This window comes from Castor canadensis, chromosome 4 (assembly GCF_047511655.1).
Source record: "Castor canadensis chromosome 4, mCasCan1.hap1v2, whole genome shotgun sequence".
In the NCBI taxonomy this organism is placed as follows: domain Eukaryota; kingdom Metazoa; phylum Chordata; class Mammalia; order Rodentia; family Castoridae; genus Castor; species Castor canadensis.
The window spans coordinates 56,836,200-56,856,236 of record NC_133389.1 but is presented as its reverse complement, the minus strand read 5'-3'; the positions used below and the strand labels follow the sequence as shown (position 1 = coordinate 56,856,236).

At 36.8% G+C, this 20,037-nt stretch overlaps 1 protein-coding gene across 3 annotated transcripts in view; it reads left to right on the top strand.

Moving 5' to 3' along the window:
* The window catches only part of Myom1 (myomesin 1), a 128,150-nt gene that overhangs the window by 87,083 nt on the left and 21,030 nt on the right, over positions 1–20,037 (top strand). For all 3 annotated transcript variants that reach the window (XM_074070230.1, XM_074070232.1, XM_074070231.1), the window contains 4 exons: positions 9,354–9,510; positions 10,421–10,527; positions 10,644–10,688; positions 18,523–18,659. In XM_074070230.1, the coding sequence (XP_073926331.1) occupies positions 9,354–9,510; positions 10,421–10,527; positions 10,644–10,688; positions 18,523–18,659 (446 nt within the window). The remainder of the gene's footprint in view (positions 1–9,353; positions 9,511–10,420; positions 10,528–10,643; positions 10,689–18,522; positions 18,660–20,037) is intronic.

The following is a 20,037-nucleotide window of genomic DNA, read 5'->3' as shown; positions in this document are numbered from 1 at the left end:
AATCCTTAAACAAATATAGAAAGCATGTAGTTGTAACTATTAAGTTAAACAAGGGCTCAGCAAACTCTGTGAAGGGCCAGATAATAAATATATTCAACTTTACAGCCATATGGTCCCTCCCACAACTACTCAGCTCTGCCATAGCGTGAAAACAGCCATAGACAATACATGAACTAATAAGCATAACTGTGTTCCAGTAAAACATTTTTATGTGCATTACACACATACATCGTATATTATCATGAATTGTATGCATTATAAAATTAGAACTCTACATAATCTTCTCATGTCTTGAAATATTAATCTTTTCTTTCAACTATTTAAAAATTGAACACCTATTCTTGGCTGTGGGTCACATTCAAAGAGCAACGGGCCAGATTTAAGCCACAGCCATAGTTTCTAGACCGAACTAACAGTGGTCCTGCCTGAATGGTCTGCAGAACTGAGGTAATCCTCACTTCCAAGTTCAAAGATGCTACGGTTGGACTAGAGAAGACCGTCTTTCCTTTATTATGGGAACAAAGTTGATAGTGTTTGTTGTTCACATAGTTTCAGATGATTACATAACAGTAACTTCTAATCATTTGGCCTGTATCATTTTTAAAGTTACATATTTCAGTTCATTAAAGTTTTATAAAAGAAAGTACTGGAAACAAGTCAGGCTAAAAAAATTAACCACTTATTTTTAAATTTATATTCTTTCTAGTCCAAGCTTTTTCACCTTAATGTGTCCCTATTATCAGAAATAAAGAGCAGATATATAATGTCATATTTATTTTCCTGATGAGAAAAAAATGTAAGCATAAGAAACCCTACTTTTACTACATGTAACTTGAAAAGAATAAATGATGTGCCCTTTGAGGAACTATCTACCTCTTTCATCCTATTTCTTTATAATTCTTTTCATTTACTCTTATAGCTAGTTTGTTAGATATGGATCTGACAAAAATGACCTTCTTTCCAAAAGTGTGACAGATGTCTGGGGAAAGGGCCATACTTCATAGAAGCAACCTATGAAAAATTCCATGAGAAAGCAGAAAAATGCTAGGAATGGATACAGTAGGTAAAAGATGGCACGCAAAGACAACAGGACATATATTCCTATAGAAATCAGTCCCTTCTGTTGTTTACAGTGTGGACATTAAAGGTACCAAATGGACATGTGCAAGGACTCAAGTACCCTCATGAGAACATTTAGATACTATATGAGTATCTATACTCATATAGTTGTAGTTGGGTTGACTGAAGAAAGCTCAAATCAGTTTTTATTTTCTCATCAATAACCTCAGAATGGCAGGTAGCCAGGCATGACATTAACAGTCATCACTAGAGAAATTTTGCCAACCAAGAAGGATGTGCTAGTGTGCTCTTAGGTGAGCATTTTATTTCACTGATTTGGAATAAGGCAGTGACCTTTCCACTCCTGGAATATAACTCCAAGCAACAGCTGCAGACATGGACGCACGGTGCAGCCCCAGGCTAACCCATCCAAGAACTAAAGGCCCATGGCTTAGGAAAAAAATCCTTGGGTATACAAAGTCAAAATACTTTTCCTTGCAGGAGCACCAAAACTCTGGTGACATTGGACTTGTTTTATAAGCACTAGGCACGTTCATTCTTGAAATTTGTGTTTCTTGAGCACCTGCCACATACCAGGTGCTGTGTGTACGTTGGGAATAGTGTGGCATCTGTGCCACTCACAGGGTTTACAATCTAGTGGAAATGCCAGGGTTTACAACATCTTGTGATGAGAGATAGAATAGATGTTTGTAAAATAGTCTACATAGCTGAATAGGCTAAATAAACTATACAAAGGTTTTGTGAGTTCTTATAGAAAAAAAAACTTACATATGATCTAAAATTGTATCTATTTTTAAATTTTATTAAATAGCAGTGTATTACTTTTGCTTATTTATTTATGCTAGAATAGAATAATGGGGTAGTGTATGGGAAGCATGTTATCAATTTCAAGATGTGTGATATGATACTTGGGTTGCTATTTCAGAATAACACATTGGCTACATTATTAAAATTTCAGGTAGAAAATAAAGCTTATCATGTACTGGCAAACCACAAATATATCTAACAAGATACCCCAAGTGTCATTGAATTCAGTTAAAAGTTAACTTAATTCACTGGGTTTGATAGGATCACTGGCCTCCCTTGAAGTCAAAAATTATGCAAGCAGATGTCACCCAGCCACTGCTACAAAGACTAATTGTGTTGGCAATGAGGATCCAGATAATAGACTGTGTTGTTCTTTCCCAAGAACTTCTTTAGCTTAAGATGCCTAGAAATAGAATAAGTTGAAATATATATAGTGTAGATTTATTGGTATGTAAAAAGACATTCTCTTCTTGACATTTGTTATTTTTAAAACTGCACCTGAGGCCAATTGCATTAGGCCCAGGAAAGAGGTAGAGGCTAGGTGAGCCAGGTCAGCTATGAGACAAGAAGAGACTTGCCAAGGTATAACAGGTGATCTGGAGGTCAATAGGCTGGCAGTTTGACTACAGGTGTTCTTACCAGAGAAACAGAGAGATGGGTAGGAGAATTAGGTGAAGGGCAGGAGAACATAAACACCAGACAGGGTCCTAAGCAGGAATTGGGTTACAGAAGCTCAGACTTGGTCACAAGCAAGACAGGTAGGAGAATGCACTACGAGAAGAGATAATGAGTTGGTATTAAGTTGACAACCTAGTAACCAAGGGCACAGTGCAATCCTAGTGTCTTAAATATTGGTTGGCCCAGAACCTGGGAAGGCTGAGAAGGCAAATATGTGCCCAAGGACCTCATGGTGGAGTCTTGAAGGATTATGAGACAAGAAGCCAGGCCAACTTTTAAACATGAGCTCAACTGATTAATTTAGAAAACAGCACTTACATCTGCTTACTAACTGATCTCTTCCACCCAATAGGATAGTTGTATATTAGAATCATGCCAGGAACTTTTAAAATACTGATACTTACTCCACTCCAGACCAATTAAATCAGAATCTCTAGGGCTGAACCTGGACAAAGGTTTATTATTGTTGGCTTAACTCCTTGAGTGATTCCAGCCTGAAACTGGGCTTGAGAAGTATGCGTTAGACTCTAGCTCCTTCAAATAGGAACTATGACTTTTCTGTACCTGGTATATTATTTAGTAATTAATCTAGTAAAAGAAAAAAATAATGACTTACTGTTTTGACCAGTGAGTATGACCCTGTTTCGTACCCTCTGTGTGTACACTTAACCCTTGACATCTTGTAATACATGCCCTGGTTATGAAGGGTACACTGGGAGAGATGTGTTCAGTGGACACATGGGTACCAGGATGGTGAGTCAGCCAATACTCACAGTCTCATTGTTAACACAGGGCAGCTCGGTATTAAATGTAGCTGATTACAGTAATTCACTTCTGTCCACTTTATTCTGTCCAATTCTCTAGTTCTTTAAACAACATACACACCATGGAAAAGGACAAATAATTAAAGCTTATAAAATGATATATTAATACTGTTGCAAAGACTTTATGTGAGAAAGAATTCTCTATCAGATTATGAAATGTATTGGAAGGTAGTCAGCTGAAATTTTTTTTTCAGATTTTAAACTGTATCTTTATCTAACCTTGGATTTGGTTTCTTGGTTTGGGGAGTTGTTTATTTTTCAAAAGAGAGAAAATTGAGATGGAATTTGTTAATTTTCAAGCAGTTCATTTTAGCTCTTGGTAACACATGTCAGGCCCATTCACATGCTGGAGGTTCCTGGTCAGAAAGGAACATTAAAATGCAATCAGACGCCCCTCTGTGTTCACATTGAGGTTTGCTTAGGGTTGAGAGGTTAATGAGGGACAACTTTTCTTAAATACTTTTCAGGCCAAAATAATCTTTTTGATTTCCTTTATCCAAATTTCCTGAGATGTAAAATGAATTATTCAGTTTCAAGTAGTTCTTTTTGATAGATTAAAAAGTCATTTTTGAGAAAATCCAACTTTGTGGGAAAGTGGAACAACCTTTCACCTGGCTGAGAAGATCCACAGGATTTCTTTCTTTTCAGAGCAGAACATCAAACTTGCTTCCTGCTCATTATATAGCTGAACCATTTTGATCATAAATTAATCAACTTTAGATAATGTGTCTCTTAAGGCATTTGTCAGTTCAACCATGAATTAATTGACAGTAGCTCAACTCTAGGCAGAAGCTCAGTTAAACCCTGGGACATCTAAAAAGAAAATTTGATAATGTAGCTATCCTTTTCTCTCTGCCATTGTATAGTTGATCTCTACAGGGACCATCTGGTGGGTTAGCATGAGGTACCTTAGAAATGTTGTTTTTGCCTTATAGGCTAGTATACTGGTCTTGGGTTTTCTAGAGCATTATATAAAGAATTGTCCATTTTAATGTCATGTATCTTTATAAAACTGCAATCTAATGTTTTGTCCAGTATGTATTCAGGACCCCTTATTTAAGGAATTACACTGATAATTCCTCTTCAGTTTTTAGGATATAAAAAAAAAAAAACTGGCCCTTCAAATGAATGGGTCTACTTCCTCTTATTACATAGAGAGAAATGTAAGTCACCGTGTCAACACTTATTTTAAAATTTTTTTGCCTACTTATAAATCCCAAGAGATTTTTATTTGAAACTTTTTATCTTTTTATTTGAAACTCCTGCTTCCTCACACTTATTCCGGGTTGTCTCATGTAGTTTCTGTATTTTCCAATAGTTCAGTAGTAGAGTTCTTGCCTAGCATAATATACAAGGCCCTGGGTTTGATCCCCAGCACTAGAACAAAAAAAATTTTTTCCAAAAACATCAATTTTTTTTCTCTATTCACAAACCCAGGATTCCAAATACATTAATTGTTTTCTCTATTCATAAACCCAAGATGAAGGAAAAGTCTACCTTTTATCCAAAAGCAATGTCAATTTAATTTTCCATTACAGGTATTATTGTAAAATACTTGCTTTACTAACTCACTTCAAAAATACCTTTATTTAAAGAACTGTGCTAACAAATTCATTAAAACCAAATAGGAATAAAAGGCATTGAATTTGAAAAGTCATATCGAAAAAGTATAATAGCATCAGTATTGTAACTCATGTGATAGGAAGACTAGAACATGTTACAGTCATCATCTTTTATTTTTCTTTCTCAGTGCTAGGGATTGAACCCAGGGCCTTACACATGCTAGGTGAATACTACTGTGCTACATCCCCAGCCTACAGTCATTTTAGAACAGTAACCTTATCTTATTTTTATACAGTGGCATAGAGTCCATTCTTCCTTTACAATGTGAAGTTATTTTGACTAAACATTATAATGATTTGGAACTCAAAGATATATTTAAATCCCTAGTATTTGAAATGTTCTCAGTGGACTTGATTTTTCAGAAATCTGAGATAGTCATTTCTTTTAGAGTGATTCTTTCAACCTGTTGACATCACCATTGATTTGTCTGGGAGGAGATGAAGCTTCACAGTCTGAGTATCAAATGAAGTAGGAAAGCCACTGCTACTGGAATATTTTCTTTGTCAGTACCTTTATTTCATCTTGCTTGTTTATCAAAGCATTGCTTCCATAAACATTATAATTTTAAACTAGCTTTTTTAAAAAGTTTTTTTCAATCCAGTTTCTGGGATAGGTAAATGTGTATGAAAATATGAAGGATATAATCCCTGCCTTTACAGAATGTAACCCTTTTCTCAATGAGTTAAATAACTAGAGCAACTTTCTGAAAAATGAAAATGCAAATACTCATACTAGTAAGTTTTGAGTTTTAAACCTTATGTGTCCAAATATAGTTTTAACTATTTTTATTTGTTCCCTTTACTGTTCATTTATTTGAATAAGTCAACCAGTAGCATCCATCATAGCCACAATTATATTTCTATGAGTTGAAGAAATGTTCATGCCATTCTTTTCTGCCCTCTACAAATATTGTTATTGTATGCTAATTTGACACAATTAATCAAGAAAAGCTTCACAAAGGAAATTCTCTTAAATACTAGCTGACATTACAACTAATCCCACCTCTTACTTTGTTTTTCATAGCATTTACTTAACAAATTTTAATGTAAGACCTTTAAAAATTATCACATTTTCTAAAAGTATAAAAATAACACATTTCTGATGTTAGAACTCATCTACAAAGTAATGAGATAAGACTCATAGGTTGAGATAGGAGAATATATTTTTACTTGGGATTTAAAGTAATATTTTTGTTTATAAGAAAAATGACATGTTTTGCTTCACATTTTCACTAAAGACTACCAGTTACTTTACATAAATTAATTTTCTATAATGCTTCAATTAAATATCTCTATGGTCTTCTCTCAGTAACCGAGGTAACTGAGACAACAACTAAGCAGGGTTGTCCTATCCTTTAAGTCTCAGGGGGCTTAGGACCAACTTTGTCTCTCAGAGACTTGCCCTGGATTTGATCCCCAGCACTGGGGGGGAAGGGGGGAAGTAAAAGTAAAAAAAGAAATCTGAGCAAATAATTGTTTTAAGTATTCAATTGTTTTATCTGAGAGTTTACTACTGTATCATTGATACTTTAAAATTCCATTTAAAGATTTTTTGATGAAATTCTTTTTTAAAAAAAATCATACATATTTCAGTAAAATGCCTTTCAGTCTTTGATGAATTACACTGAATCATACTTGCCTTTTTCTGTATGGCTCAGAGCCACAAAAGTACCAACATTACTTGGTGTAAGTACCAAGTGAGTGTTGCAATATAGTGATGTCATTAGGGGAATGAGGAACTCTGTCCCTTTACTAAATATTGTCTTCTGCCTGCCTTTTCTGCCTTTTCTATCTCTTCTCTTTCTGTCATTTTCCTTATTCCCAGTGTGCCTATGATAGTAGCTTCTTCTCTTTTTTTCAGTTTAATCTGCTGAGGGAAGTCAACCAATTAGGCTTGTTAGAGTTGTCTAGAGTTAAGTATAAATAGATTCCATGTGACAGTCTGTGGAATTCTCCAGTGTGTTTGCAGGACTCTAGGAAGTAGGTTTTGGCACATCAGCAAAAATGGCTCTCTGAGAGGTGTGTTTTCTTATTTCTTGACTTGGGCAAGGTTCCAAATGGGTGAGGTTAACTACAGAGCTGAGACAAAGGTAAAGCTAATGGAATTGCCCATATTCTTTTAGTTTTGTGACTCCTTTGCAAAAAAGTCAAATCTTTAACTTTAGAAAAAAAAAATCAATATTTTTAACCTAAGAATATTGCCTTTAGTCAAGCTAAACAGCGAGCATAAAGATGATTCATTTCCCTTTTAAAAAGATTACAGCTAAGACAGTGAGTGATTAATGTGAGCAATTGGTCATGGTTCCAAACTAGATATTGTGCAAAAAGCAAGGAATATTTAGTCAACACCCATCTCTTCTCCTTTCCTCTTCATAATAATATATATGTACATAAAATTTTCAATCTATATTGTCCAGTAACTCATGCAAACTGTGTATTACAACACTAAGCCTAAATACTCTTCTGTGTTACTCTTAAGTTTTAATAAGAGCACTTATTCAAAATTTATTTTACAGCAATGGAGTATGAGGATTAGTCGTGGGTTATCAGGAGCAGAAATAAGATATGGTCTCCAACTTGCAACGAAGCAGTTACAGCTCTTCATAAGGAACATATAATGGATGGTTCACTTAAGGAACAGCCTTAAATTCATCATTTATTTCAGGTTATCTATGTAGCCAGATATGAAGATAACCTAGAACTAGTCTTTCTAAGCTTTACATGTGCTAACAATCACTTTTGGGAATACACACACACATATGTGTATAGACATATACACATATATATGCTGAAGCAAACAATTTAGGTCAACTGTCTGTCTCAGGAACCAAGACTCTCATGCCACACTGTCCAAGGTTTCCTCCTGGATATTCTCTGGGAGGACTTCTGACATTTTTTTTCCTATGGAGAAGTTTCATTGGACAATAGGACAGGATGTTCTAGAGAGAAAAAGCAATATTCCTTTGGGAAACATCTCTGGAAAGATTTCTTAATGCTTTTTTTTTTTGATGATGATGATGATGATGATGATACTAGGTCTTGAACCCAGGGCTTCATATTTGCTAGGCAGATGCTCTACCACTTGAGACACATCTCTAACCCTTTTTGCTCTGATTATTTTGGAAATAGGGTCTCACTTATGCCTAGGCCAGTCTAGTCTTCCATCCTCCTATTTTATCCTTCCCCTTCCACTGAGATAGGGTCTCAGTAGCTTTTTTGCCCATGCTGGTCTGGAACTGCACCCCTCCTTCTTGCGAAGTTTGGGATGACCAGTATGCACCACTCATCCAGGTATTGGCTGAGGTGGGGTCTTGTGAACTTTTTGCACAGGGTAACCTCAAACCATGATTCTTCTGATCTCAGCCTCTCAGGTAACTAGGATTATAGGTATGAACCACCAGTGTCCAGCTCTTAATGCTTTAAAAAAAAATAAAGCTATACCTTTCTGGGGCTAAATATAATTTTCCTGAATATAGCTCCTGAAACCAAATTTAGGCTGGCGATTGCATGACTATAAATTTGAGTAGTACATTTTGCTTCTTTCATAGTGGATTTTGGGATAGATGTGAATGTTTAATATGCTGTACAAACTCTTTGAATTGCTGTGTTAGATACAGGTATAATGTATCATAAATCTCAAAAATAAAATAACTCAAAATACTAACTGGATTTTCTTTTAAAATCCCCAAACCAATCTTCTTAAAATATACCAGATCACTTGAAACTCATTTCCATTAAATTTTCATACAGTTCAATAATAATTTTTTTTGGTTGCTATCATTCTAATCTGGAAGGGCATATTTAAATTGATTTATGGTTATAATATCAGCAGAGAAAGTTCCCATATATTTCTCCTTTCTAAAATGACATAAAAACTTTAAAATATGTGAATATAGGCAATTCTTATTCTTTATATGTTTCCCCTTCAATTTCCCTTTGGTTTCTTTATTTCTGTTCTTTCAGTGAGTGACTAGATATGGGTATTATCAAAGTAGAATTTATGAATTAGGGCCTGGTAGGAGCCATTCAACTTTCCTTTTCCCAAGGCTGCCTTTTCCCTTTATTATAATCAATCCACTCTGTAACTGTACCATCCGTCATAATCACCAATTTTCCTTAGTCCTAAACTGTCTCTGGTGTTAACTCTACCTGGGAAACATGGCAGATTCATTTAATTCCATGTTACAGTATGAAAGTTGAATTATGGAGCAAGAAAAGTTGGGGCTTTTCTCTTGGCCCAGGTTAAGGGCCTTGCTTTAAAGCTAAAGCATCCCAAGGTAAGGAATTCTTACATGGTTGATTTCTACCAGAAAGTGTCAATGACTTCTTGTTCATCTTCTAGGAACCAAAGAGGTGGTTGTAAATGTGGATGATGATGGAGTCATTTCACTGAACTTCGAATGTGATCAGATGACTCCAAAGTCAGAATTCACTTGGTCCAAAGATTATGTATCTACTGAGGACTCACCACGATTAGAAGTTGAAAGCAAAGGCAACAAGTAAGGATTATTTACATCATAATAACAGGCTTTCTTTCCACTGTAGAAGCATGAAATAAGTTTGTTGCTTTTTATTTAAATTATTTGGAATAGGAGTATAAACTTACAAGTATTTTATACCTAGTATTGCAAAAAGCTTTTCCAATATAAATCTTAAAAATAGTAATCCTTTTTAAAGTACCTTCCAAAGTTGTTGAAGTGAAACACATTTGGTTAAAGAAAAGACAATCAAACTATAAATTTTTCTTCCAGTTTGTACACTTAGCATTCAGATGTTTGGTTGATCTTAGACACTGACTAGTGATAAAACTTGCCAAAATTAGAAAACACAATGAACTAGACTTCTGATCATTTGTTTATTCATTCATAAATAATTCCTTCATAGTATTTATTCACATACAACGTGCCAGGCAAGGTATTGGGTGCAACAGAATACAAAGCAGATCCCAACTCTGAAGACACAGTGATATATACTGGGTACAATCCCAGTACACTATTATAATAAATTCTGAAAAAGGAAGTACAGGGGATAACATAGGAGAAGCACCCAGAGTTATTCACAGCACATTCTGCCCTACAGAAGAAAAATTTAGGCTACCCAGCAAGGGCTAATCAGCAAAATACGTTTATGCAGGATGTGTATTAATGTGTAGCATAGCTTAGGAATGGGAGGATTTATACCAGCTCCCCCCTTCACCCCCGCCACCATCACCACCATCCTCTGGGAGGAGGTCAGGAAGGTCTTCCTAATGGAGACACCAAGAATGAGCAAACTTTAGCTCAGCAAGGGGGAGAGAACAGGCATTCCAAATGAAGAGAGTACCATGTACAGCTGTCTAGTGACAGGGCAAGTCACAAATCCATAGACCTAGCATGGCCCCATTTCTAAAAAAAATATTTTCTTCTCAAGGACAAAAATGACCTTCAAAGACCTTGGGACAGATGACTTAGGCATTTACTCTTGTGACGTAACAGATACTGATGGAATAGCATCAAGCTACTTAATAGATGAAGAGGGTAAGTTTAAAATCAGCTTACTCACAAGTCTTATGTTGCTTTAATTTTTCAATTATTTTCAAGCGACATTTGTTTTAGTAGGTTAAGGTTTAATTGTTTTCTGTTTCTCCCTACAGAATTGAAACGTTTACTTGCTCTCAGCCAGGAACACAAGTTCCCAAGTAAGTATCCATGATACATTCACAGATTTTAGCAATCTTACTAGGGGGCAGCTCCTGCAATGGATGAGATGACAGCTCTGACAGGTATAAGAGAGTAGGCTCTTGAGAACATGTAATGGATCACATATCAGTAACTACAGAAGTAGTTTCTAGAAGGGACACTTTCTTCTTTGCCATTGTTCTCCAGAGAAACCAAGATATAAACATCGAAAATATGTATCCCATGCATCATTACACAGAGAAGTGTCAAGATACATAGGTGTAACATTTCAGTAATTAAGTTCTTCACTTTTTGCCTATGTATTTTGGAGTCATATATACATGTGTATATATGATCACATATATGTGTTTGTACATTCATTTTCTGCATATATTCTTTTAATGTTTTTAGGCAAACTAACTCTTCCTGAGTAATATTGGCACTTTATAGAAGAATCATACCTCTAAATAAAAATAATCTAAAGACAGTATCTAACATTTTAAACTCATGGAAAATAAGGTAAAAAGGCCTGTTCAGAAAAAGAATCCTCCTAAACTTTTTACAAACCCCTAAATAAAGCACCTTGTATATAAAAGATTAAACTCCACAGTTGACACCTAAGAGAAGAAGAAAGAAGTCTGAAATAACACTCGAAAGATTCCACTAGCCTGATAGAATCTCTTACCCACTAGCCAAAGTAGTGAAGCATCCAAAAAAACACAGCCCAGGGTTTGAGAAAACAAATAGAAAGTAGTAAAATACACTACTTTAAATTAGAACTTAACAGAATCCTTTAATCCTTAAATAATTATTTTCTTCACTAATATAAGAATTTCAGGAATCCAAAATCTCAGGGCTAGGGCATGGCTTGAGTGATAGAGGGATTGCCTAAAAAGCATGAGGCCCTGAGTTTAATACCCAGCACTGAAAAAACAAATAAACAAACAAACAAAAAACTATATCATTATCCCAGACTGTGGGAAAAACTATGTATATTTGTGTATGTGCATTTTTTTTCTAAGGAGAGGGTCTATCTAGAGCTTTCCCTAAAACTCTCAGTAGAGACTGTGATTTTTTAAAAAAAATCTAGAACCTACCTCCTCTTACATTCCCCAGGAATGATTTGTTTGATTGTGAAGCTGGGTGTTGGTGACTGTTGGTCTCAGCTGTAATGTTCTCAAAACAAACTTCACTGAACAAAGCAGCACAGTGGAGTGCCTGGTGGGCTGTGAATGTGGAAATGCAGACTTCTAAATTCTAGGGTCTACCCTGCCATGTGGCGTTAGGCAAACCATTTTCATCTCCAGCTTATTCACCTTTAAACTGGAAACATAGTATCATGAGTAATGTTTTAAAAGTTAACTTTGAAAAGCTATTTGGAACATGGAGAATCCCTGCACATTCTTTGTTCTGTACTTTTGACTCATAATGTGACACTTGCATTTCCCTGTGCCTTGGAATCTTTTCCAGAAATGGCTGTTGTGACAATTTACAGCACCTAGTATAGAGTTGTGTCCAAGCTAGTAGGACGCGGCTTGTAGTAATTAGTTAGACAGTACACATCCATTAAGTGTCTAGGCACCAGCTGGCCCCATCAGAGTTATCATCCAGCTTAAAGGATGGACATGAGAGAAGTCAAGATAGAGTGTCATTGCTGAGTTTAAGCTGCCTGGGCTTCCCAAAGTTCAATGATCAGAGGAACTTGGAGATGGAATTAATTAAGGCAGTCATAATTGCCTCATGTCACTGTCATTTATACTGAGATATTTTATATTGCACAGTCTAAAGACTCTAATTATTGGTGCTAGGAGAGAGTACTGCAGCAAATTTCCTTATTAGAGACCTTTGGTAGGTTGGTGGGCACAGAGGGAGAACCCAAGTATATGTTTAAAACTCTGAATGCAAATATCAAACCTCCAAGCTAAGGAAGTTTCTGTTAGTCCATTAAAGCAGCATTTTGTTTATTCGCTTATTTTTAGAATTCTAGCTTCTCTTTAATCATTGAATTTCAGTTTTTACAAATAATCTTAGGATGATTCAGGTGACTAAGGTTGGGGGAGGGAAACAGTTATTGTACTTGAAGAACAATTACATGCTCATTTTTCTGTAAATAACTATTGGCTAGAATAATAAACATTGTCACTGAAACAAAATTTGAAGCCATAGATCACTTCATTAATATTTACAAAAAGTCATAAACAAATATGCATTTCTACTTTATAAGGGTGATTTAAGTAGATGTTTGAACATTAAGGCAGTGATGATTCTAAGACATGAAAATCTAAGTTAAGGCTTTACGTTTGTTCTGAAACCATATTCATAGGCAACTGTGACCAAAGCCAAGGTTTTTCTCCTAGGTTGGGTCCCTCTGCCTTGACAGGTTATTAACACATTGCCAAGTCCTTTGCATCAGCTGCTTGGGATAAGCATTAGTAGCAACACCATCAGTTTACTGTAATGACCCATTAGTTCCCTTCTTGGGTTTTATTTTGAGGATTTAGCCTTCAGCAACACAAGCATGTGCCACATGGGAGAACAGAGTGTTTTAGGTAGACTTAAAGAACACAGACTGCACTCATTCTCCCTTGACTGAAAGATGGGTGATTATGAACTCAGGATCTACTAAGCCCTGAGAACCCCCCCACACCATACTGGACCATGCTCTCACCTCAAAACCTAGGAAATGTTCTCAAATATTGAAGCAATAGTTTTTGCCTTTTCTTTGTAGCCTGTTTGGTAATTCCTCTTTAAAAAGCAAATAAAGCAACAAAATGCAGAATACCACACTTTAGATGAATCTGTTCCATATTTGCTAGCCTCAAAGCACAAATAATATCCTTGCTGGACCAAAGTATTTCCTTATTGAAGGGAACAGTCACTTTAAAATACTTTAAAGTAATTTAAAAATACTTCCCCTATCAAGCTTAGAAGTGAAAAGTATTGAAATGGGGGAGGGCAGGAAAGTCCTTTCCTCTTCCCAGTTGGCCTTTTTAACACTTAGAGGGACAAACTGGTATGCAGCCTGTGGATGTGCTCTGGAAGCAGTTCTGGATCCCCACTGTAGCCTACTGTGGAGAGCAGGAAGGATGTCTGTAGATAGATGTGATAATGAGAAATATATATTTGGTCTTCCTGCCTGGCATACAACTCCTAAAATCCTTGTAATGCCAGAGTAAGTGTTTTGTTCACATGCTAATGGGATCACTGGTGGCTGGTAGCCCCTATATAGCTTCAAGATGGGGACTGGTCACAAGAGAGACCAAGGCATTAAAGCAGCATTTTAAATAAGATGGTTTTGTACAACCACTATCAGACCAATGATGTCACCACATGAACACTTTCAGAGATCAACCAATAGGGTCAAATCTAATATCTCAACTTATGCCTACTTCCTCTCAGTCAAGGTTGTAATATTAAGTTGATTTCTTGACATTTATAAGGTTTTTCAATGGTCCTATTAGAGAATGTAATAAAGAATATGGTATTCCTTTGACATAATAAATTCTCCTTTGTTAAGCTGTTTTCAAAAATATTCTGAAAGCTGTTAAGTGTATGCCTTAAACCTACAAATAACATATTTTGCTGGAAGCAATATAACTGCAAGAGAAGGAAATTTAGAACCAAGAAAAAGGAAAAAAAAACAAGCGCAGAAAGCTAAAAATAGAAAATAATTTGTCTTGCCAGTATTCATACTAAATTGCAGTGTGGAGAGGCAGCTCATCTGAAGGTGGAGGGCATGCTTCAGTATTGTCAACATCCTATATAATCTCTCCTCATTTGTAGACATTTGTTATTCTACCCGCACAAATAATGCATGTCTATAGATATACACAAGCGCATAAACACAAATATAGATATATCAGTATGCACTCTTCATTGTCAACATGTTATATTTCACAGTTGGTCATTGTAGGGTGTGTTGAAGCAACTCGATGAAGAAAGATACCAAAATATTAATAGCCAACATTTATAGAGTGCTTATTATGTGTCAGACTCTGTACAGGGCATTTAAATGGAATATGTCATTTGAACTCAATGATTACCTCGAAAGAGTCAGCACTATGATGACTTGGTTTTAGAAGTGAAGAGCATGAGGCCAAGAGAAGTTAAATAACTAGACCAGTTGCACACAGCTGAAGAAGGCCAAGTGATCTCACTCTGGTGCTCATTTTCCTCACCATGTCACATACTGTTCCCATTTGTGCACCTGCCATGTTTACTCTCTGCTCTCTGTACCAACTCAGAGTGGCCTTTGTTCCCCTGGTGATATTTTTATGACTTAGGATGTTCAGTAAACATTAAGGGAGCTGGAACCCTCCAGAAGGGCACATCTCTCCCTTCCCATCACCACTCCAGGCCATCACTCTTAGGATTCCCAGATGGGGTCTCCAGACTTTTCTAAAAGAAACTTTCTGCTCTCCTCAAGATTCATTTGTAGCAAGAATGAGTGTCCTATAGGGAGAAAGCTTAGTGCCTGCTCTTGCCACCCTGGGATCTAGTATCTGCTTTACTCAGGCATCTGTTCATACTGGAAACCCACTAATGTTCATCAGAGAGGATGACTGGAACCAAGAAGAACACAGAATAGGGGCAATAACCCTGGGCTCAGCTCTATGATGTAGATATGTCATTAATCTTTTCTGGAGTTCAGTTTTCTCATCAGTAAAATTGGGGATAGGGCATTAGAGAACTAGCCTTCTTGAGCACTGATTATTATTCACAGTATCTTAATGTATTCTATTTTACTATGATTATTTATCTCCATAGCATTGTGAGTCACATGATATCCATATTAGTAGTTGAGAACCACAAGCTTTAAGTAGGAAAGCAACTGTTCAAGATCATGGTATAACTCCAAAGCCTATTTTCCCTTTATCATGGTGCATTCCTACATTAGTTAGCTTTTTTCTGTTTCCAAATACCAGACAGAAACAGCATAAAGGAAGGAATTATTTTGGCTCATGGTTTCAGAGATTTCAATCCATAGTCCTTGGCTCCATTAATTCTGGTGCCACGGTAAGGTAGAACATCATGGTGGCTGGGATCATGTGGAAGAGTTGGCTATTCACCTCATGGAAGACAGGAAGCAGATAGGTATAGACTGACAGGGGCTTGGGACAAGATACTGCCCCTAAAGACATTCCCCATAACCTATTTTCTCCAGCTAGACCCCACCTCCTGAAGTTTCCAAAACCTCCCAAAATAGCACTACCAGCTGAGAATCATGCATTCAGTACATGAGCCTGTGGGACCATTTCTTATTCCAACTGTAACAACCTTTCATTAGGTGATGTTTGAGAGTCCTTTCAACTCTTAACCAGAACAAATCCTCAATTAAATTTTATAATGAGTAGGGAAAATGCAAAGGCAAGGAATTCCTTGAAGCTTGAAAAGGGTAAATTTAGTATAAATACAAGAAATATTGATTGGGTGCTGACAAAGTGGCTCAAGTGGTAGAGCATCTGCCTATCAAGTGTGAGGCCCTGAGTTCAAACCACAGTACTGCCAAAAAAAATTAAGGTATATTTGATACACATTTGAAAAGTTTATAATTGAAAATATAGCACATGCTAAAATTTTGAAATAAGTTTAAGAGCAGTTTAGAGAAACTGAAGTGTGAGGAACAGCCATACCTCTCTACAAAGTATGCCCCGGAGCCATGTCTGATACAAAACCGTGGCTGGAGAAGTCTTTCTAGGGAACATTCCAATCTACAAGAAATTTTAAAACTAATCTTGAGATATCAGCCAACCTTAAAAATTTCACTGAGACTCAAATGGCTTAACTGATGCAGGTATAAATCTGAGATCCCATAGGTTACTTTATTTCCTCTGGGAAACAGCCAAGCTATATTTCACTGTTGCTTCTCTATAGTGACTTACTTATTTGCCTCTGGAACTTATTTTGTCTGGAACCAGAATGAGGGGATCTATCATTGGGATGGATAGGATTTAAGTGTCCAGCTTGTTCATATAGTCATCCCTCAGTATCTGTGGGGAATTGGTTCCAGGGCCACTGGTAGATAGCAAAGTCTACAGATGCACAAGTCCCTTAAATAAAATAGTATAATATTTACATATAATACACCCATATTCTCCCTTACACTTAAATCATCTATGTATTATTTATAATGCGTAATATAATCCTGTGTAAATAATTGTTCTACTGTATCGTTTAGGAAATAATGACAAGAAAATCTGTACATGTTTGGTAAAGATGCAACTTTTCATTCTTTTTTTATTTTGGTGGTAATGGGTATAGAACTCAGGCCCTCAGCCTTGCTAGGCAGGCGCTCCACCATTTGAGCCACTCTTCCAGCCCTTTTTGTTATAGACTTATTTTTGAGACAGGCTTGCTTTATGCTGGGGCTGGCCTGAACCACAAGTGTCCCTGTCTAGCTGGAATAACATGCCCAACCATTGATTGAGACAGAGAGCCTCACAAACTTTTGCCCACTGTGATCCTCCTTATCTCTCTCTCCCAAGTAGTTGTGATCACAGATTTGAGCCACCTCTCCCAGCCAGATAGAATTTTTTTTTTAAAATATTTTTTGATACATGGTTACTTGAATCCATGGATATGAAACCTGAGGATGTGGAAGGCTTATTGTGCAACCAGAATTTTTTAAATTTATTTTTAGCTGGGCACATGGTGGTGCATGCCTGTAATCCCAACTTTGGAGGCAGAAGGATTAAGAGTTCAAGGTAGCTTGTGCAAAAATTAGTAAGGCCCTATATAAAAAATAAAATATAAAATAAAAAGAGATGAGGGTGTGGTTCAAGTGGTTCAAGAAGGCTTGCCTAGTATTTGTGAAGCCCTAGGTTCAATCCCCAATACTGTAAAAAAAGATTATTTGCTTTTTGGTGATACCAGGGGTTGAACTCCAGGCCTAATGCTTGCTGGGCAGGTGGTCTCACACTTGAGTGATCTCCCAGCCCTAAAAAAGATTTATTTTTTTAAAAATATTTGAAAAACCACCAAAGTAGGTTAAATTGTTTTTTTTTAAAATCAAATTTACCTCCTTTTCAGATATTTTGAATAACTGAGATACCAAACCTTAGCGTCTTAGAACTGGAAAATATCATGGCTAATTATGGCATTTAGTTTAGTCCTGTTCATTGACAGACAAGTTGAGTGAGGCCTAAGGATACAAAGTAACCTACCTAATGTCACATAGCTTGTTAGTAGACTAGACACAGCTCTCGTGGGGCTATCTCAGGACTCTTTTCATCAGACTTTGTTATTACCCTTGTATAACCCTAACCAAAGCCACAGACATTTGCTAGAATTACCTGTAGGGGGCTGGGCATGGTGACAAATATCTATAATCCCAGGTACTTCAGAGGCAGACACAGGAGGATCACAGTTTGAGGCCACCCTGGGCAAAAAGTTATTAATAACCTTATCTTAAAAACAAGGCACATGTCTATAATTCTAGCTACTTGGGAAGTAGAAGAAGGAGGATCAAAGTCCGAGGCCACCCAGGGAAAAGTGTGAGGCCCTATCTGAAAAATAAACTAAAAACGAAAGAACTAAGAGGTGTAGTTCAGGTAGTAGAGCTCTTGCCTAGGAAGCACAAGACCCTGAGTTCAATCCTCAGAAACACCAAAAACAAAGGTACCCCTAAGTGGTAAGTTCATCTTCCCATTTTTACAGTTGAGATGACTGTGATTCACGGAAGGTGACAGTCACAGAATGAAAGCCCAGGTCTTCTGTCCCTCAATCTGGGATGTGCAAGAAGCAAGAGCTACTTTACCATTTCCACTGACTCTTTTTTCACTCTCTGTAAAATCTATATAAATTATTATTATTAGCAGTATAATTGCTTACTATGTTTACTTTATTTTTTCACAGCTGTCCCAGCTAAATCAGAGTTGGCAGTTGAAATTTTGGAGAAAGGTCAGGTCCGATTTTGGATGCAGGCTGAGAAGCTGTCTGGCAATGCCAAAGTTAACTACATATTTAATGAAAAGGAAATTTTTGAGGGGCCGGTAGGTTTTACACTTTTTCAGTTTTCAGATGTGAGTGAATTGTTACGAAAACTGCTGAGCAGTAGGATGGTGGGGTTTAACTCATTCTCACATGCAAAAAATATTTATGAAAGGCAATACAGATTGACTATCTTATAGTGTTTATACTGGGACATTTTTGAGAATAAGAGAGAGTGCTATTAATATTTTTTCTGGACAGCAGTCATAAACTAAAATTGTTCAGGCAAGCCAAGAAGTGTGGTCACCCACACACATAGAGCTACTGTCCTGGGAAGGCAAAAAAGATGATATCCTCACCTGAATTCACTGCATGCCCCACAGCTTGGTAAACAGTGTAAATTAGTTTGCATCATCTCAAAAGTCACAGTTTTGTTTTGTTTGTTTTTTAATGTGTTGTTAAAAACATGCAGGCTACACACACCAGAAACCCCAGCAGACTTGACATGTTTTATAGAGAAAGTGACCTGTTGTTCCATCCAGTGACTCAGAAAAATGCAATAAAAATATCTGTCATTGCCTTTCTGGTTAACAATGCAATACATCCTATTGTAAAAAACTTTGAAGACTCAGAAACCACTTGGTCTTACAACTTTAGATGTAGATGTTGTATATACGTTTGGTCTTTTCTCTATGCTTTGTGTGTGTGTGTGTGTGTGTGTGTGTGTGTGTGTGTGTCTTATTTACATATATATGTATTATATAATGCTATTTCCTTTGCTTCTAATACAACTATAGTTTTTAATAGATTTACAACATCTGAGCTTCATTTGTCCTCCCCATAGATATCAGCAGAATCAAAATTGGGCCAGACCCCAGGGGACAAAAGAATTGAGAGTCAGGGGCTCAGATCCTACCCTATGCTATCATGAATGTAAATGAGACACTGAAAGAGGGAGGAGGTGTGGCTTATAGCAGTTATTAGCAATTCATTCCCTTTTTATTGAGCTATATTTTTAAAACATTTGAGGATCATTAGTGAGGAAGAAATGGATAGTATTTCCCAGTATGCAGTATATTCGTTTTCAACACATAGAAAAGCTTTGTGTGAAGCCAAATGAAGTTACTCATGTGTCTAGTGTGGCCCAGCTCCAAAATGTGTCATCAATTGCTGTGGTCACCACCTGGCCAGGGGAGAGGGAGGAAGAGCATGGCTGCATCAGTCTCTGCCCCCACTGAGTGAGCATCCTTGCACACATATGTGTAGAAACACTCTCCTTCATGTGTGCCAGCATGCACATATGTTGCCCCTCATGCATGCACACACATGTGTCTTAGGTCAAGTTCCCTAGAAGGAGAGTATGAATATTTCTCATTCATGATTTATTGGGGATATGGTCTGAAGAGAAAAGGGAGTGAGAGACGCAGGCTAGGGCAAGAG